At 35.1% G+C, this 18049-nt stretch overlaps 2 protein-coding genes across 2 annotated transcripts; both read left to right on the top strand.

Moving 5' to 3' along the window:
- The first annotated feature begins 352 nt into the window (after positions 1-352).
- On the top strand, positions 353-2237 carry LOC128226247 (uncharacterized). The gene is made up of 3 exons (XM_052936131.1): positions 353-579; positions 782-1033; positions 2222-2237. Exons 1-3 carry the CDS (start codon positions 353-355, stop codon positions 2235-2237), a joined length of 495 nt encoding a protein of 164 aa, XP_052792091.1.
- A 2000-nt stretch (positions 2238-4237) lies between these two features.
- On the top strand, positions 4238-5645 carry LOC128228293 (uncharacterized). Its single transcript, XM_052939521.1, has 2 exons — positions 4238-4616; positions 5269-5645. Exons 1-2 carry the CDS (start codon positions 4404-4406, stop codon positions 5374-5376), a joined length of 321 nt encoding a protein of 106 aa, XP_052795481.1. The 5' UTR covers positions 4238-4403; the 3' UTR covers positions 5377-5645.
- Positions 5646-18049: the final 12404 nt, after the last annotated feature.

Raw genomic sequence — 18049 nt, 5'->3', positions numbered from 1 at the left:
AAAAAGAACAAACAGCGACATAAAAGTAGTTAACGAGTTTTTATTGTCAAAAGGAGATTCAAGAAATATTCAATTCATTCCACCAAATGAGCTCAATGAACACTTATGTCAGTTCCTCTTATCTGTAAGAAAACAAAATGCGAGGAGTATGAGCCAACAAGCCTTAGAAGCTTTGTGAGCTCTGTCGAGAGACATCTGCGATGTGAAAACTGAAAGATATCTATCATTCATGATGTTGAGTTTGCTAAAGCTCGACCTGTCTTGAAAATCGAACAAAAACAATCTCAAAATGATGTGCAAAGGAAACAAACCAAGAGCAGCCGAGGCATTCACCGACACCCATCTGGAGCAGATGTACCAGGCCCACACTCTTGGCAATGCAAGTGCACGTGCCCTAATCCATTCAATGTGGTACACTTGTACTACATTTTTTGGTATGAGGACTGGGGCAGAAATAAGAAACATGAGATGGGGTGACGTTCACCTGGCTTTAGACCCTGGAACTGGGCGCGAGTTCATTGAACTAAAAACTGAGCGCCAAACCAAAACAAGGACGGGTGAAAATGCTCGAAATGTTAGGTAAGACGAGTATCTTATTGTTAAAAATGATATTGAAATGCAGTTCTAATGTCTTATTATTGAAATAAATAGAGATGCATTATAATTGTTATTATTGTTGCAATTCAGAAACACACTGATTCATTTAAAAGTGAATTTAGTTTTAAATAAGAGAATATATATCAGATTATTTTTTTCAAATACTTATGTCAAATTATTTCAGACAAAATCAGCCTCGTGCGTACGCCACTGAGGGTGAGCCCAGCCGAGATCCTGTTCATTTATTCAAAGTGTATAGGGACCGGCGCCCAGATGAATCTCTTGATCCTGAAAGCCTATTTCTTTTGAGTATTTGTACGGGCCAGCAGAAAGGCTGGTTCCGGAACTGTGCCATGGGAATCAACTCTATCTACAGCATAATGAACAATATGAAGGCAGATGCCGGCATAGAGGACCAACGCATCACGCCGTGCAGGTATTTATTGTCATTATCAAGTTGTGCATTATTTTTAGGGTGCCCTTATTTTTTAATTTTAATAAAACAAACATTTTTGAATGATATTTACTATTAAAAAAAGAAGGAACTTTTATCTCGGACTTTTTGATTCGTGGTCACAGAAAAATACGCCACTCGTGAAAATATTTTTTCTGTGACCACTCGTGAAATAAAATACGATCTTACACTGAATTCAACAAATATCCTCTATTAATTTCACTCGTTATCATAGAAAAACTATATTTTCACTCCTGGCTTCGTCACTCGTGAAAATATGTTTTACTATGACACTCGTGAAATAAAATACAATCTTACACTAAAATAAACAAATATCCTCTATTTAGTATGCAATACTTTTGATTAAAATTGACAATAAATAATAGTAAAACCGCGATTTTTAGAAGAACTATTTGATGTCAAAAGTGATTTAAAATTACTGCTGCGGTTTATGACGCCAGTAAACAACGTCGCACGCGCTTTTTGGTGAAATGTACAAAAGTGCGTTTTCTACGTCAATTTTTCCACAAATTGATAATTTTAGATAGATGCAAGAAAAAATATCAAGCCTCGTTACCGGCTTACGCGCGTGCCCTCGGTTCGGATTTTTCTATCAGTATCAGAAACACATGATAGATACATGTACTTATATTCTTCTATGGTATCGTTTGTAGAGGTTTGATGTGTTTAGAAAGAATATGAGAAATCTATACTGAATATATTCAGTGAGAGTATACCACGTGAAAAATTACGTCACAAATACTACGTCGGAAGGCAATATTTTGCTTCGAATGATACTTTTCTTTTTTCTTCACCATTTTAAATGAAACATATAGAGCAGTCTATGTCGCTTAAAGAGACCCGCCTTCGTTTTATTACTGGCTTTTGATTTGATGATTAGATGATGATGTTTTGTGAAAAGGTTTGTCGAAGTGTTTTAAGAAACTAAATTCTCAATGAAACTCTAATAATATAAAAGACCGCAGGCAGGGCTATGTACACGGCATAGACTGCGCCATGTTTCATTTAATATGATTAATAAAAAGTAAAGTTAGCTTTGTTTAAAGTCTGAATATGAAGCAAAATATTGCCTTTCAACTAAGCATTTATGACGCTATTTATCACGTGGTATATACACACTGGTATTTAACGAACAAATCTCTTTTACAGCAAGAAACTGCACTAAATGTACCGGTAATCTAGTTTCGGTCATTTGTGATACATTAAATACTAGTAATTAGCAAGCGATCTCTTTCAAATACCAACCTAAGAACGGGTCGCAAGGCATCGAACCCCCACCCCACCCCCATTATTTTAGTCACATATCAAAGAGTATTGCTTGCTGAGTGCTAATATGTGAAATAAAAGACCGAATTTTTTTTTATAGATGAAGTTATTTCGGTACGTATTATTGTTCTTTAACTCCACTGAAATCAGACGTAAGCTTGTCAATTGTGTAATCTTTCAACATCAAAAAAGCTTGGCTGTTATATTAGTTTCGGTACTTGTTTTAGTACAAGTGTGATAAAACATTCTCTACACATAAACTATTTTTCAATTGGTTACGACATAATACTTGTCACCAGGCCCCTGTATCACAAAAAATACTCGAGTCGAAATTCAATCTCAGTCTCAACTCATTTTATCACGTTGAAGTATAGCATGTTTAAAAAATCTGGTATGTTTTTACTATTGTTAAAACATATTATCTCATAGAAGATGTCAATATTTCGAAAAAAGTTATCGTAGAGCAAAAATTATACTTGAGTAATACATAAAAAGTATTGAGTTGTACTCAATTACATTTTATGTTGTATAATATTTTTTCAATGGCATCCTAACCAAAGATTTTAATCAATACATTCTCTATGGAATGCGCTTTTAAAAGGTGTAAAACATACACGATTTTCAATAATGTTGATGTTGTGTGGTAAAAAGGGTTGAGTCTAAGAGAGATTTGACTTAAGTATCTTGTGGCAGGCATCCAAAATTTACATAATTAATTAATTATATATAGGACACCTACCTTAAATGTATACGTCTATTCATGATTTAATGAATATTTGTGAAGCATTGTGAAATATAGGTTTGTATAGTAAGCCGGTAACCTTATCCCAACCTCATAACATAAAGTTATTGACCAAGTTTTTTGCAGGGTTTAATTGTCAGTACGGTACGAGTATTAAATTTCAGGTTCAATCATAGCACAAAAGACTATGAGTGGAATGATAGACGTAAGGAAAACCAATATTACAGTAATGGTCGAAACCTATGTTCCATTAAATAAAATAATGGATCGCTTATAATTAGAAGCAACGTTTGAATAATAGTTTGCTAGATCACTTCTTAGCTTCTTCTTAATATCCTTATTATCAAAATAACAAAACGAAAACAAAACACTTTAGATTTCAGACGTTATAGATTAAAAACAGAAATATTTGCAAAGGAATCTTCAAGAAGTTTATTAAATGCGGAACATCCACTTTATTGAATAGCAAGCTTATCGTTAAATGCTATATTCAGTGACCAGTATATTACGGAAAAAAATCTAAAAGGTATACGGAATAATGAACTTTTGGCCAATACTTTTTCTCGAAATGTGCAGCTCAGACACGAATTATAACTATGGAATTGAATATTTAAAGCCAGAGCACGGATGTTTTGCACGTAACACCTACCCATATTGTTTTACAATTCTGTGAATTTGATCGAAACCAGGCGCGTAGCTTACTGTTCGCAGTTGCGTAATGAAATTTTGACAGGTCGAAGTTTTTGTTATTCCAAAAGCCCCGAATTTAAAATACCCCCTCTCACGTTGAAATTGGCCCTAGCTTCGCGCCTGGCTCAAATTCGCTGAAACATGATATTTACGGACGGACGGACATATTGACGGGCTGTCAGTGCGACTATTACATACGAGTCCTTTGGGGGCATAAGTGTTATGACTGAGACACGCGAATAATTGCTGATAAATCCCGTTTTTATGACATTGACCTTGAGATAAGAATTCTATGTTTTTGCGCACCTTCACATGGTCATTTTTTTGTGTAGTTTAATTGAAATCACAGTGCTACTAACATAGTTATTGCTGAGCCCCTACATGTAGAATAATAGCTTGTACAGTTACGAATTATATTGAAGTTTTTGCAATCTTCCGGTGACCAGTCTATTCCGTAGAAAGTATATTTACAATTCTAAACCGTACGGAATGTTGAACTATTGGACAATTTATTCATTGAGTTGTCTATATTTCTCTCTGATATAGTGATATCATTTGTCAATAGACTACGCACTGAAGGTAAAGAAAGATTAATTCATAAATTGTGTTAGATTTGTAAGTAAACTATTTACAATGCCAGCTGTTAAGGATAAGATTACGGCGAAAATTAACGGAAAGAAAGTGGTGATTTTTTCCAAGTCGACCTGTCCGTACTGCAAAATGGCGAAGGACGTACTAAAGACATACAACCTGTCAAAGGACGACTACGAGGTTTTAGAGATCAATAACGACCCTGACGGTGCCGCCATACAGGCGGAACTTAAGAAAATAACCAGGATCTCGACAGTAAGTCATCATCATTATCATCATCATCATCATCATCATCATCACCACCACCACCACCACCATCATCATCATTAACACCACACTAATTCGGCGAATGTTATCTTTAGGCGGTATATACATAATGAAGGTACTATATACTTGTTTTGTATTTCACAGACAATCCATTGTAAGTAATAAAAACAAGTTGGGTATAACCAACACAGTGTTCAGTGATGTTAACGAATCACATTAAAATATCAGTATAACATAATCAAAATATACATGAGGATTTAACCCTTTTTCATTCTATGGCTTTTATTCATAAAACATCCTAAATGTCCATAGTCATTTCCTAAATAAAGTCTCTTTCCTAATTTTAGTATATCAATTTGGTTATATGATATTCAAACTTCATAATTTCAGAATTTATCTTTTTTTTTAAAGATGCTTTAATGTTTAAACACTTATAAACATATTTCTTTTATTTTGACCATGAAAATTTAAGGAAAACCACTCAAGTTAGGAAATGACTTAAAATGCTTAAAATGCTTAATCATTTGCATCTGTGTACCGAAAACTGCCCATTATTAAGCTTCCGCGTACCACCACAGCACCACCTCTTATTTATTAATAACAGTATAATTATAATTATATTATAACTTTTTCACGTCAGGTCCCGCAAGTGTTCGTCAACGGGAAGTGTATCGGCGGTGGTGACGATACGACAAAAGCCCACAAGAATGGCTCACTGCAGAAGATGATCGATGCTCCACGTCCGTGAAAATAATCTTCAGTCATTGTAGTGATTAGTTTCTATCGTTACCTAGTGTAACTTTAATTCTCTAAAGCATTGATTTATTGCGTTTTGTGATTGACGAACAAAGGCATTTTCATAAGTTCTACCACTTTCATGAGGTCTCTGGCGGCTTATGTTGTATATTACAGTCACTACATAATGTGCACACATCTATATACACACTGAATTTATATTTTATAACTTGTTCCTTTCAATTCATCTTTGTATTTTAATAAACGTTGCATATCGTCGAATGTTCCCTGTTAATATAACGCACCGTCGTCGGGTACAAATCGGATGGGTGCACTTATACCGAGTTAATGGCGGTTTGAAAAGCGTGAGTGTGTTTCCTTCTTTTTTATCTATATCCTGAATTGGGTGCGGTAGCTCTGAATGGAATACGGTAGCTCTGAATGGGGTACGGTAGCTCTGAATGGAGTGTGGAAGCTCCGAATGGAGTGCGGTAGCTCTGAACGGAGGGCGGTAGCTCTGAATGGATTGTGGTAGCTCTGAATGGAGTATGGTAGCTCTGTATGGAGTGCGGTAGCTCTGAATGGAGTGTGGTCGCTCTGAATGGAGTGTGGTAGCTCAGAATGGAGTGCGGTAGCTCTGAACGGAGGGCGGTAGCTCTGAATGGAGTGCGGTAGCTCTGAATGGAGTGTGGTAGCTCTGAATGGAGGGCGGTAGCTCTGAACGGAGGGCGGTAGCTCTGAATGGAGTGCGGTAGCTCTGAATGGAGTGCGTTAGCTCTTAATGAAGGGCGGTAGCTCTGAATGGAGTGTGGTAGCTCTGAATGGAGTGCGGTAGCTCTAAATGAAGGGCGGTAGCTCTGAATAAGTTGCGGTAGCTCTGAATGGAGGGCGGTAGCTCTCAATGAAGGGCGGTAGCTCTGAATGGGATGCGGTAGCTCTGAATGGAGTACGGTAGCTCTGAATGGGGTGCGGTAGCTCTGAATGAGGGGCGGTAGCTCGAAATGGAGTGCGGTAGCTCTAAAAGGAGTGCGGTAGCTAGAGTGCGATAGCTCTGAATGGAGTACGGTAGCTCTGAATAGAGTGCGGTAGCTCTGAATGAAGTGCGGTAGCTTTAAAAGTAATGTGGTAGCTAGAGTGCGTTAGCTCTGAATGGAGTACGGTATATCTGAATGGATTGCGGTAGCTCTGAATGGAGTGCGGTAGCTCTGAATGAATGGAGTGCGGTAGCTCTGAATGGAGTGCGGTAGCTCTGAATGGAGTGCGGTAGCTTCGAATGGAGTGCGGTAGCTAGAGCGCGGTAGCTCTGAATAGGGTGCAGTAGCCTTTTTGCAAGTACACTTTTAATAATATACCCGTACATGCGGTATGAATGGTTCGGGGAACACCACAGGAACATACATTACAGTCAGTCTTATAAGATATTATCTAATGGCGATAATAACGTAATATAACTAGCTATCGAAAACTATTTGTAAATATCTGTAACATCTAATTAAATGCCATCACATTTGTTTGTGAATAATAAGAAGAAAGGCTGGTTAACTTAATTTGGTAAATGAACCGAGAAATATTTAACATTTTAGACGAACAAAAAACATTATCATCCATACACTAAGTTATGTGTGGGGATTTTTACATTTTTTTATGAAGCGAAAAGACGAAAAATACGACAACAAAAAACATTCTTATAATGTGTTTTTGTTTACCGTTAAGAGCTGTATACGGAATTTAATTCTTATAATATATAAATTATAAAAAACGATGTATCTATTTTACTTCATGTTTTCCGAGTCCACATTCTCACAAATGACCAGTAATATTTTCGCTTTCTTTAATACATGTGTTTTAATCAATATTCCAACCTAATTATAAGCTTCATTTTAGTAAGGGTCTTATTCTTTCCCTTTTACAAATATAAATGTATTTCTTACTTCATCATGAGGTACATGTATGTGAAACTGCGATCGTTCGAACATGTGATCGTTTAAAAACTGGCGATCGATCGAGTTACGGGCATAGTCCCGACCATTATTCCTTCTTTTTTATCTAAAATATACTAACGATAGATCGAAACAAAAATAAATCGAGGACTTGAGCACCATTGCCGGTCCCTAATACAAAGATCATGCGCCAAACCGTATGATTACCTCCAGGTCATAATTCCACACACTTTCCCGAAAGCGTGTTCCAGAGTAAACAAACATGGAGGCATGCCACAAATGCTACGGGCATTTATCGGTGCATGGCTTTTACTAAAACAAACAGCTTCAATAAAATTGATTTCTTTTCTCACAAAATATACGGATTACACGTCAAAGCCTTCTCTAGCGGATATGGGGGAGCTCCCCGCCCCCTCTAACGTCGATTCCTGGATCCGCCTCAGACCATAATGTTACGTCGGGCGCAAAACATACTCGACAGCGCCACCACTACCTGCAGTAAAAGTGATGAAATATGGGGTTTTAACAGTGAAATAACAACAGTGAAAATATAAATTTGATATTTTCACTGCAAAATAAGGAGTGAAAATATCAACTTTCAGAACTACTTTTAAATTCCTTTGTTGTTACATGTACTTGCCTTGATCAAAACAGACCACTGGACTTCAGTAAATTATGTCAAAAATGTTTAAGAATTAAAGAAATGTTTTATAAATTTAAATAAATATATAATTGGAAATTAACAACTTACCGTTTATTACCGGTTATCCCGTTTTTCAAACATTTTCCTGATCTTTGAAGCTGAATGTTCGAACATTTGCTTTCATACCAAACAAATTACAGACAAAAACAACTTTTCGAACATAAATAAAATTTTATATCATCGTTCAAATGTATTTTGAACTGTTTGCTGTTGTAGTACGTAAAATGAGCTTCCTGGAAAATTCACACAACAATTTACAGATAGATCCAATATTTTTTACCCCACCCACACCTCAAAATGTGTCAACAAACTAGCGTGGCATTCACTCTTTATCTGGAAAACAAACCTGTTTTAAAGCGAAACAGACTGGTCTCTGACAGTAAGATGACTGAATATTAATTTACTACGAAACACATGCAGTCTTTAACTAAGAAGAATGTTTGAAATCCAATGAGTATCCACATTTGTTTTGCTAACACATTTGACCTTCCAAATTTTCATTCTTTAAATAGCGGCGTAGTAATTTGGTTATGTATTCATGCCCATCTTAAAATAAAAGTGTTTTCATTATTTTTTGGAACATATGTGCACTTATAAAACTTCATTGTTTACTGTTCATAAAGCTTTGCAATAAAAAACGAGCGAATATTAAGCTATAAGAATAAATAGCAGAGAACTATTTCTCAGCAAACCGAAAATAGAAAAGTTGACAGCTATAATTATGCATGAGGGGCGCCCCACGGGTAGCGGCGTAAAACCCACCCTTTTCAAAATAGGAGGTAATTCAGAAATAAATAAAAAACAAATAAAACTCCGAAAATAAGCATAAAACAAACAGAAAATTTGTTTTATTTCAGTGTAAGATCGTATTTAATTTCACTCGTGATCATAAAAAAACTTCATTTTCACTCGTGGCTTCGCCACTCGTGAAAATATGGTTTTCTATGACACTCGTGAAATAAAATACGATCTTACTCTGAAATAAAACAAATATCCTCTATATATTATTACATCACAGTGACTAAAAAGCAATGTGCAAATGTACTTATCCATAGTACATTGAAACCTGAGCTGATTATAAAACGAAATATAAATAAACAAAAGACATACCTGACGGTCTTTAACCTGAAATTATATTCAAGTTAATATTAATAAATAAAAAATAAATATACTAGTTCCATAGTACATTGAAACCTGAGCTCAAAATATCTAATTTAAAACATGATATTATACACACTTAGGTCATTACATCAAAGGTCAATAAAAAACCGATTATAAAACAAAATATAAATAAACAAAAGACCCCGCACCCACCCCACTCCTGACATTCTCAAACTGAAATTATATTTTAGTAAATATTAATAAAGAAAAACTAAACATACAGAATAATATAGAAAAAAGAAAATCATGAACCGAGTTTTTATTTAAATATTTTTTGTCTGACAATAAAACAGAATTATCAAAAAAAACAAGAATACATACATTAACGACAACACTACTGTTTAACAAGGAGCATTTCTAAATCTTAGACATAAACAACTGTAGGAAACTCAGCTTCCATCTGGTACACCCACTTGCCATATCTCTATGGTGGCTAACGGACTCTGGTTGGCCTCTTGGGGAGTACGTCAGCTGGACTGTTCGGGGGTACCTTAACTGAAATGTTGGGAAGTACCTCCTCTAGTTGTTCTTTAACAAATGGAAAGCTAGTACTTCCTATTATTGCTGGTGTGGAATCATATGCCTCTATGTCAGTATGCTGCGACTGTTGTTAAGCGTAATCACGAGATGGAGTTCCATCGAGTCGAGTAGTGTCTTCGGCCTGAAAATCATAAATGGAGTTTGTACTAACAGAAGATTTCACTACTATTTTTTACCGGATCGGCCTTCTCTGGGGTATGACATAACGCTCAGAGGACTCCGAACTTGCATCAGACTCAGACTCAGGCTGTTAAATGCCACATACTTAGCCTTAGTTGTTCTTTTAGCTCTCTGGGGACATTGGACACCAGACTCAACCAAATTTCAATAACATATTACGATGCAGAGTACGTGCATACACTAAGATATCCGCGTAAGGAGTGTAAGGATGTTCCTCACATCGTTCAGCTAACTTGTGTCTTCCTTGATGAACTACTGACAAAACAAGAATCGGGTCACCAACTACCAACTTTAAGCCTTAACTTTCCTATCATAATAGCGTTTACCCATTGCGCCCTGTTTGACGGCCTCATTTGAAGCTAGTTTGTATGCAAACTCCAGTCTCTGCGAAATTTTGCTACATAAGTCCGACGATCTGCAGATCCTTCTTTGGACCCAATTCCAAAATAAACATCAATTGTTAATCTTGGGTGCCACCCAAATATTAGGAATTGAGGAGAAAAGACAGTTGAATCAAATATTGTAGCATTGTATGCTTGAACAATAGGCGCCAAGTATGTCTCCAAATCAACTTTCTTTTCTGCTTCTAAGATACATAACTTTTTAATAAAAATCTGATTTAACCGTTCTGAAGAGTTTGTATGGGCATGATAGGGTGTCATGCGAGTCTTTTTTGAACCAACGAGTTTATTTTTTATCACATTACTCTTAAAATTGCGGCCCTGGTCACTATGAAGCTTCTCTGAAAATGAATAAATTCTGAAAAACAAAATGTCATAACGAGCGTTAACTGTTGTCTGTGCTGTCTGGGTGCGATATAGCCCAGCTTGCGTATACCTGGTAAAATGATATGTTATTACTAAGACATGCTCATAGCCTCCCTTTGTTATGTCTTAAGTAAAAAATCTATACAAACAAGTTCCAAAGGCCTACTGATTGTAATGTTTACTTATTCAGCTGTAGGGATTGGCGACTTCCTGTGTATACAGCGTCAACAATTTGCTTCCAAAACATTTACATCCATTTCAAACCCTGGCCAGTAAAATCGTTGCCTGGCTAACAACAAGGTTTTCTTTTTTACTGGGATGCCCAACATCATCACGTATACCTTGGAGAGCTCTGTTCATGTAATAAATTGGATGAACTTTTTGTTTACATAACTGACTGTCCTGTTTAATGGTTCTACACAAAACTCCATTTTTAAAATGAGTCGGCTCTACTCCATAATGAAACGCTGCACTTGCATTGACTGCTTCTCGTACACCTCCTTCCTTGGGCGAGAACCACTGCGCAACAGACCAACTGCCCTAGAAATTATTGGATCTATTGTCTGTTTTACATTTCTGTTGATTTGCTGCATGCTGTAAATATGGTCATCTTCGAAACTGTCCGATGGAGATTCAGAAGCAGTAGAAACACAAGAACAAGTGGTACATCTGTTATAGCAGCTCCACAGACAGCTTGAACAACATCAAAAAACTTGAATTCTTGAAATTCCATCAGTGTCAGCATTTAACATGCCTTGCCTGTAACGCAATGAAAATTTGAAATTTGCTAAAGCTGCAACCCAACAGTGACTGACTGCATCCATCTTTGCTGTAGTGAAAACATATGTCCAGGGATTATTATCAGACACTTCTTCAAAAGTATTGCCTGCAAATAATTATTGAAATTTTCTGATACAGCCCATTTCAAAGCGAGAAATTCAAGTTTGTGTGCAGGATATTGCAACTCACTTGGCCTCAAACTTCGACTAACGTAGGCTATGAAACGCTCTGTACCATCATCCTGTTTCTGGTATAAGCACCTAAACCAGATTCTGAATTGGCGGTATGCAGGATAAATGGCTCGGAATAATCTGCAAAGGCCGGTACAGGAGCAGTTATCAACTTATTGGCAAAGCTAACGGTTGTTCCTTTCCCCAATGCCAAACTACAGGGCTATTTCTGCGCCTTTAAGCAATGCATCTAAAGGTTTAACACTCGAAGCGTAGTTCGGAACAAACCTTCGAAAATACCCTGCAAAACCCTAGAAAATGCCTATCTCTTTTAATTCCTTGGAATCGGCCACCTCTCAACAGCTGCAGTCTTCTCTAGATTAGTATGAACTCCTTCGGCAAAAAGGGTGTGTCCTAAATAGAAAATAGACATGAATAGCTCACATTTGGAGGGTTTCAACTTTAATCCATTGTCTGATAACTTGATAATACTGACTCCAAACGCTTCACATGCTCTTCAAAGTTGTTTGGGAAAAAAGAATATCATCAATGAAAACTAAACATTCTCTTAGGTGTAGTTCTCCCATAGTTTTATCGCAAAGACGCTGGAATGTTGCATATGCGTTGGACAATCCAAAACCCACCCTATTCCACTCGTAAAATCCAAGATTTCCTACTGTGTACTGCTTGCTATTTTCTTGCATTTCAACATTCCAGTACTCAGATCTTAAATCAAGTTTAGAAAACATGGAAGAACCTACTAATGTATCAACTATATCATCAAGTCTAGGCAACATATAAGCATCTTTCCTAGTTTTTTAGTTCAAATAGCGCCAATCTATGCACAATCTGAGACTACCATCTTTCTTTCTAACTAAGACCACATTGCTTAAATAAGGGCTATCAGATTCCTTTATGACACCTGCCTCCAACATCTCCTTAACATGCTGACGTACCCCTTCATACATTCCAGGTGTATCTTTATGTACGGTTGCTTGAATGGGTTAGCGTCTTCATGCACAATCTTATGCTTTAGTAGCATAGCGCAAGCAATGTCTGTTGGTCCGGTGGAAAAGACCTTTCCTGTTACCCAAGACCTGGTGGACCCGAAAGAGTTGCTTTTGGGTCAAATTATCAGAGTTAATTTTAACACCAAGATCTGTTCCTATCTCTTCATGAGTCGGGGAACTAGGTAATTCAGAGGCCAAATTGTCAACAACATCCACCGTTATCTGGCAAGGTGTAACTTTAAGTTTTATGTGTAGGCTTTGCAGGCATATTACATACATTGACAGCAATTCTAGCCAATGACCCAGACTGTTTCATCCTTTTTCTTTTCTTTTTTTATTCAAACTTGTATAAAAAGCATTTCATACAACTACACTTGGAGAACATTTGAAAATTATAAAAATATTATTTTTCATATAAAAACCAATTGTTTTGCTACTTTTTTATATAGAAATTAAGGAATGAGGCGAAACTAATAATAAAAAAAGAAAGGAAAAGCCCATAAAAAATAGAAGAAGATTTTTTGAGAGACAAACTTGCTTTATAAAAATGCATAATATATCTGATAATTATGAAAGTAAATCCCAGTTTTGCAAATGGACATTTTATTTTTCTTTCATTATAGCTATTAAACGTTCAATGTTGATTCAAATGTATAAGTATTTTTCAAAACTTTCGGAATGTAGGAATTATTTCTCTGTTTTTTTTTAAACAAAATTGCAGTATTTTTACTATTTTAGAAGTATTACCATGAAGTTAATGCAGCTATAATTTATTTCAACGTTTATTCCTAATAAAATTTATTTTTTTAATATAGTTCAATTCATAATTGATTTCTAATATATTTTGAGTGGAGAAAGCTTTTCAAGTTAATAAAGATGACATTCGAAATGGTGTGCATTTAATAAAAAACACAATTGATAGTATTATATGGATAAGACTAGATAAAAACTTCTTCCATATTGATGATGATCTATATATTTGCTTTACATGCATTGCTCCGGAGTTATATCCGGTTCATAACATGTATAATGTTGACATTTTTACCCATTTAGAACAAGATATTTTATTGTTTAGCCAACGTGGGAAAATATTTTTGTCGGGCGATTTAAATAGTAGGACTAGTAGTAAAGCGGATTTCATTCAATGCGATCGTAGTATAAATGTAAATGACGTAATTGCCATAGATACACCTACGCCTCGCGTCTCGCGAGATTTCACTTCCAATCGCTTTGGTGAATACTTATTTGACCTGTGCAAGGCAACCAATCAGCGTATAGTTAACGGTCGATGGCCAGGAGACCGTGGGAATTTTACCTGTATGACCTATAACGGGGCCAGTGTAGTTGATTATTTGTTGACACACCATGATAATTTTGATCTGATTGCAGATTTCACAGTCGGGGATTTTAATACGTTTTTTAACCATCCTCTGTCCTTCTCATTTAAAATAAAACAGTGCATCGGTATCCAAGCGATGGAAATAATGAATTCACATTTTATAAATTTGATACAAAATTCACGGATTCTTTTGTTAGGGATATAACACCAAATATTGATAGTCTGATACATGATATAAATACTGAGATTAGCGGGGAAGGGAATGTTGATAGATTGACATCGATTTTTACCCAAAAAAAAATGTGATAACGGAAATTAGTATTTTCGTAAAACATCTAAAAACAGAAATGTCGGAAACATGATTGAAATAGGAAACAGGATTGGTTTGACGATTTGCGTAAACATAAATATGAAATATATAAAAATGCAGTGCGTCAATTTAATCATAACCATTCTGATATTGATAGAGCATCTTTGTATAGCGCGAAGAAAGACTACAAGTATCAGTGTCGAAAGTCTAAAAATATATTTAACTATGCACGTTGTCGTAAAATGAATGGTCTAAGACAAAAGACCCCAAGAGAATTTTGGAAAATATTTAAACATCGAAAATGGTAAAAGGTGCCGATAATATCACTAACGAGGAATTTCGGACTTTTTTTAGTAACCTCATGGCAGGTGTTGACTCTCGTGATAATGATGACAATGATGATTTTGTTGGCCAGTTTGATGCAGAGGTAGAACATAATGTTACGTTTGATTCATTGGATGCACCTATCATAAATGATGAAATTAAAAGAGCAATTGGATACTAGGCTCAAATAAGGCAGCCTCTATCGACAATGTATTTTACGAGTATTTTAAGGTATCAGTTCCACTAATCATTGGGCCATTGAATTCTTTTTTTAATCATATATTGGACATTGAGTCATTTCCAAGTTCTTGGGCATCTGGTGTTATTATCCCAATCCATAAAAAGGGTGATCAATCAGATCCAAATAATTATAGGGGGATAACTCTTACTAGCTGTTTTTCAAAATTATTCACTGTTATATTGAATGAAAGACTAAAAGCGTGGGCGGAGGAAAATAGTCTATTAACAGATGCGCAATTCGTGTTTAAAAATAAGTACAGTACTGTGGATCCGGTTTTTATTTTGCATTCATTGATTCAAAAGCAGTTTGAATGAAAAAAAGCTTTACTGTTGTTTTATTGATTATAAAAAAGCTTACGATTGCATTGATAGAAACAGACTCTGGTATAAATTTATTTAGTTGGGAATCGATGGTAAAGTTTTGTCCCTAGTAAGATCAATGTATAATGAAGTGAATCTATGTGTAAAACACTTGGGAACATTATCAGATTTTTTTAATAGTGACATTGGCCTGTTTCAAGGAGAGATATCCTCGCCGATATTTTTTTCTCTTAATGATATTGAAATGCATTTACAAGAAAACCTTGACGTCGGAATTAACATTGACCATATTTGAATTGATTTGCTGCTTTTTGCCGACGATGCGGCTATTGTATCAGAGACTAAGGCAGGATTGCAGAATTCTCTAAATAGTTTACATTCATACTGTCGCAAATGGAACCTCACCGTTAATATAGATAAGACTAAGGTAATGGTGTGCAGAAAGGGTGAAAGACTAGGTATTAATGATAAATGGTTTTATGACAATAAGGAAGTGGAAATTATTAGCTCGTTTAATTATTTAGGAATTGTATTTAGTAGTGGCGGTGCATTTATGCATGCAACAAAAACTTAAGCTGGAAAGGGGTTGAGATCATTTCACTCTTTGCTGGCACTAGTCCGTAATATTAAAGTGCCAATAGATATAATGTTTAATCTTTTTGGTGCATACGTATCAGTCCTCTGAAGTCTGGGGGTATATAAATTCGGACGTGGTAGAAAGAGTCCACAAAAAGTTTTGTAAACTTCATATAGTCAAGGAAGATAATTGCATTTTAAATGTTATATTACATGATCAAAATTATAGTGTTGAAAATCATTCTTCTACAACTGGGCATCAAAGCTTGAGGACATTCTCCAATCATCTGGTCTTTATGAATTATGGTTATACCATGAGTCGGTAAAAATGGACGTATTTGTTCCCGTACTAAAATGTAGACTCAGAGATATTTATATCAGCAATTGGAGGTCTGGGTTAGACTTGTCTTCGTCACTAGGTGTAGTCAAAGATATTAAGACAAATTTTGAACAATCCTCATATCTCAGTCCTGTTGAAAATACAAAGTACAGAAGTATTTTATCTAAATTACGCTTATCATCCCATAAACTAAATATAGAAATAGGTCGACACAATAAGGTTCCTAGGAATAATAGAAAATGTACACTCTGTAATTTAAATGATATTGAGAACGAGTTTCATTTCGTCCTCAAATGTCAAGTATATGCGGACCTTAGACGTCAATGTATTCTGAAGTATTACTACACTCATACCAGTTTGATGAAATATATTGTTTTAATGCAAAGTTATAACCAAACCATCCTAAGGAAGTTAGTGCTTTACTGTGATAAGTCCTTCAAATTACGTGATTCCTTAATATAGTATAAATATTTGCTATGTTTTTGCCTTTGTTTTGTTGATTGTATCATAAACTGTAGTGTTCGAACTTAAATCTGTAGATCCTTAGGACATACGAGATGTGCAAATATTCTTGTTCCTTTTGTGTGTGTGTGCGTGTGTGTGTTTTTGTTGTTGTTGTTTGTTTTGTAATATTAATATCCTTACACAGTTAGCCACAAAGTTGTATGTACCACGCAGCATGAACTTGCGGCTGTATTAATCAACGAGGAGCAGTATTTATATAGAGAGAGATATAAATATAGATCTATATATCACCGAAATCATTACCTTTTCATATTATACCTTTATATCGATAACAGTCTTGTTATTGTTATACACACTCTCACAATACTTATATCAAACTTGATTTATTAATAGAACTTATGTTATAATTGTCACATGCCATGCATTATTTCTATACATAGTGTTGTGACGATGAGCTTTTTATGCTTAAGTCGAATACAATTTATGTTCTGTTCTGTTCTGTTATTCCACAGGTCTTGTATGATATATCACTCCCAGAACATGTGGTTTATTGTTTCCTAAAAACTGGAACACAAATTGCGTAAACAAGAATTTCATATAATAATCTATTAATACGGATTCAATTAAAGAAAACATACCGAACATGCTAACTTCATTCTATTATGTAGAAAAACTGTAATATCATAAACGACGTGTATGGAGCGATCATTTAACAGATTTGCATATATTATTTCAATGTCAAAAACATATTGGTCAACGTAAGATTTTTTATCATGCTCTTATATACATATTTCCAGGCAAAAGTATTTTTCTTCATGTTCATGAAAATATACCAAATGTGAAAGTATTGCCCTTATACTTTTCTACTATTGTTCTTGGTTTAAATTATGTGTTATCTTTCATTATCTAACAAGTGATATATTTCGCATAAGTAATCAGTATTATTCAGATTATTTTGCATTAGAAAATACATTCGCATTCATAACGTTTGTGATTAAAACGGTTAACTGTTTTATTTTTAAACTATTACCTTTTGTTCCCTTTGTATGCATTGAATATTTAAAGTATATCAAGAAAGCATAAAAACTTGCATTTTGACAGGTTTTATATATAAAGGAATAAAAAATAAACAATTTACAAACAACCCAACTACTATTAAGGTTTTCCGAAAAGAAAACGAAATGAAAACCAATAACGTTGGACGGATAAAGGCAGCATTAGGTATAAGTGTATTTTGTACTGTATATTTTTATCTTTTATTATGCTAAATATTCGATATTCAGGCTTATAGTTACCATTTTAATATCCATAAAAAATATCTAAAATATTGAATGCAAATTATTCAGCTATCAAAAAGAAAGAAAAAAACATTAAATTTTGTAACAAGGTTGTTTCATTGCTACCTTAAATAAAAAACTAAAAACTAGACGTGTTTCATCAGCTAAAGATATGATCATATGTGCATTCAATGCTGTACGAACTATTGAGATATGACATTATATGTGCATTCAATGCTGTAC

The sequence above is a fragment of the Mya arenaria genome, chromosome 3, assembly GCF_026914265.1.
Source record: "Mya arenaria isolate MELC-2E11 chromosome 3, ASM2691426v1".
Classification (NCBI taxonomy): Eukaryota; Metazoa; Mollusca; class Bivalvia; order Myida; family Myidae; genus Mya; species Mya arenaria.
This window is presented reverse-complemented; position numbering and strand designations above follow the sequence as displayed.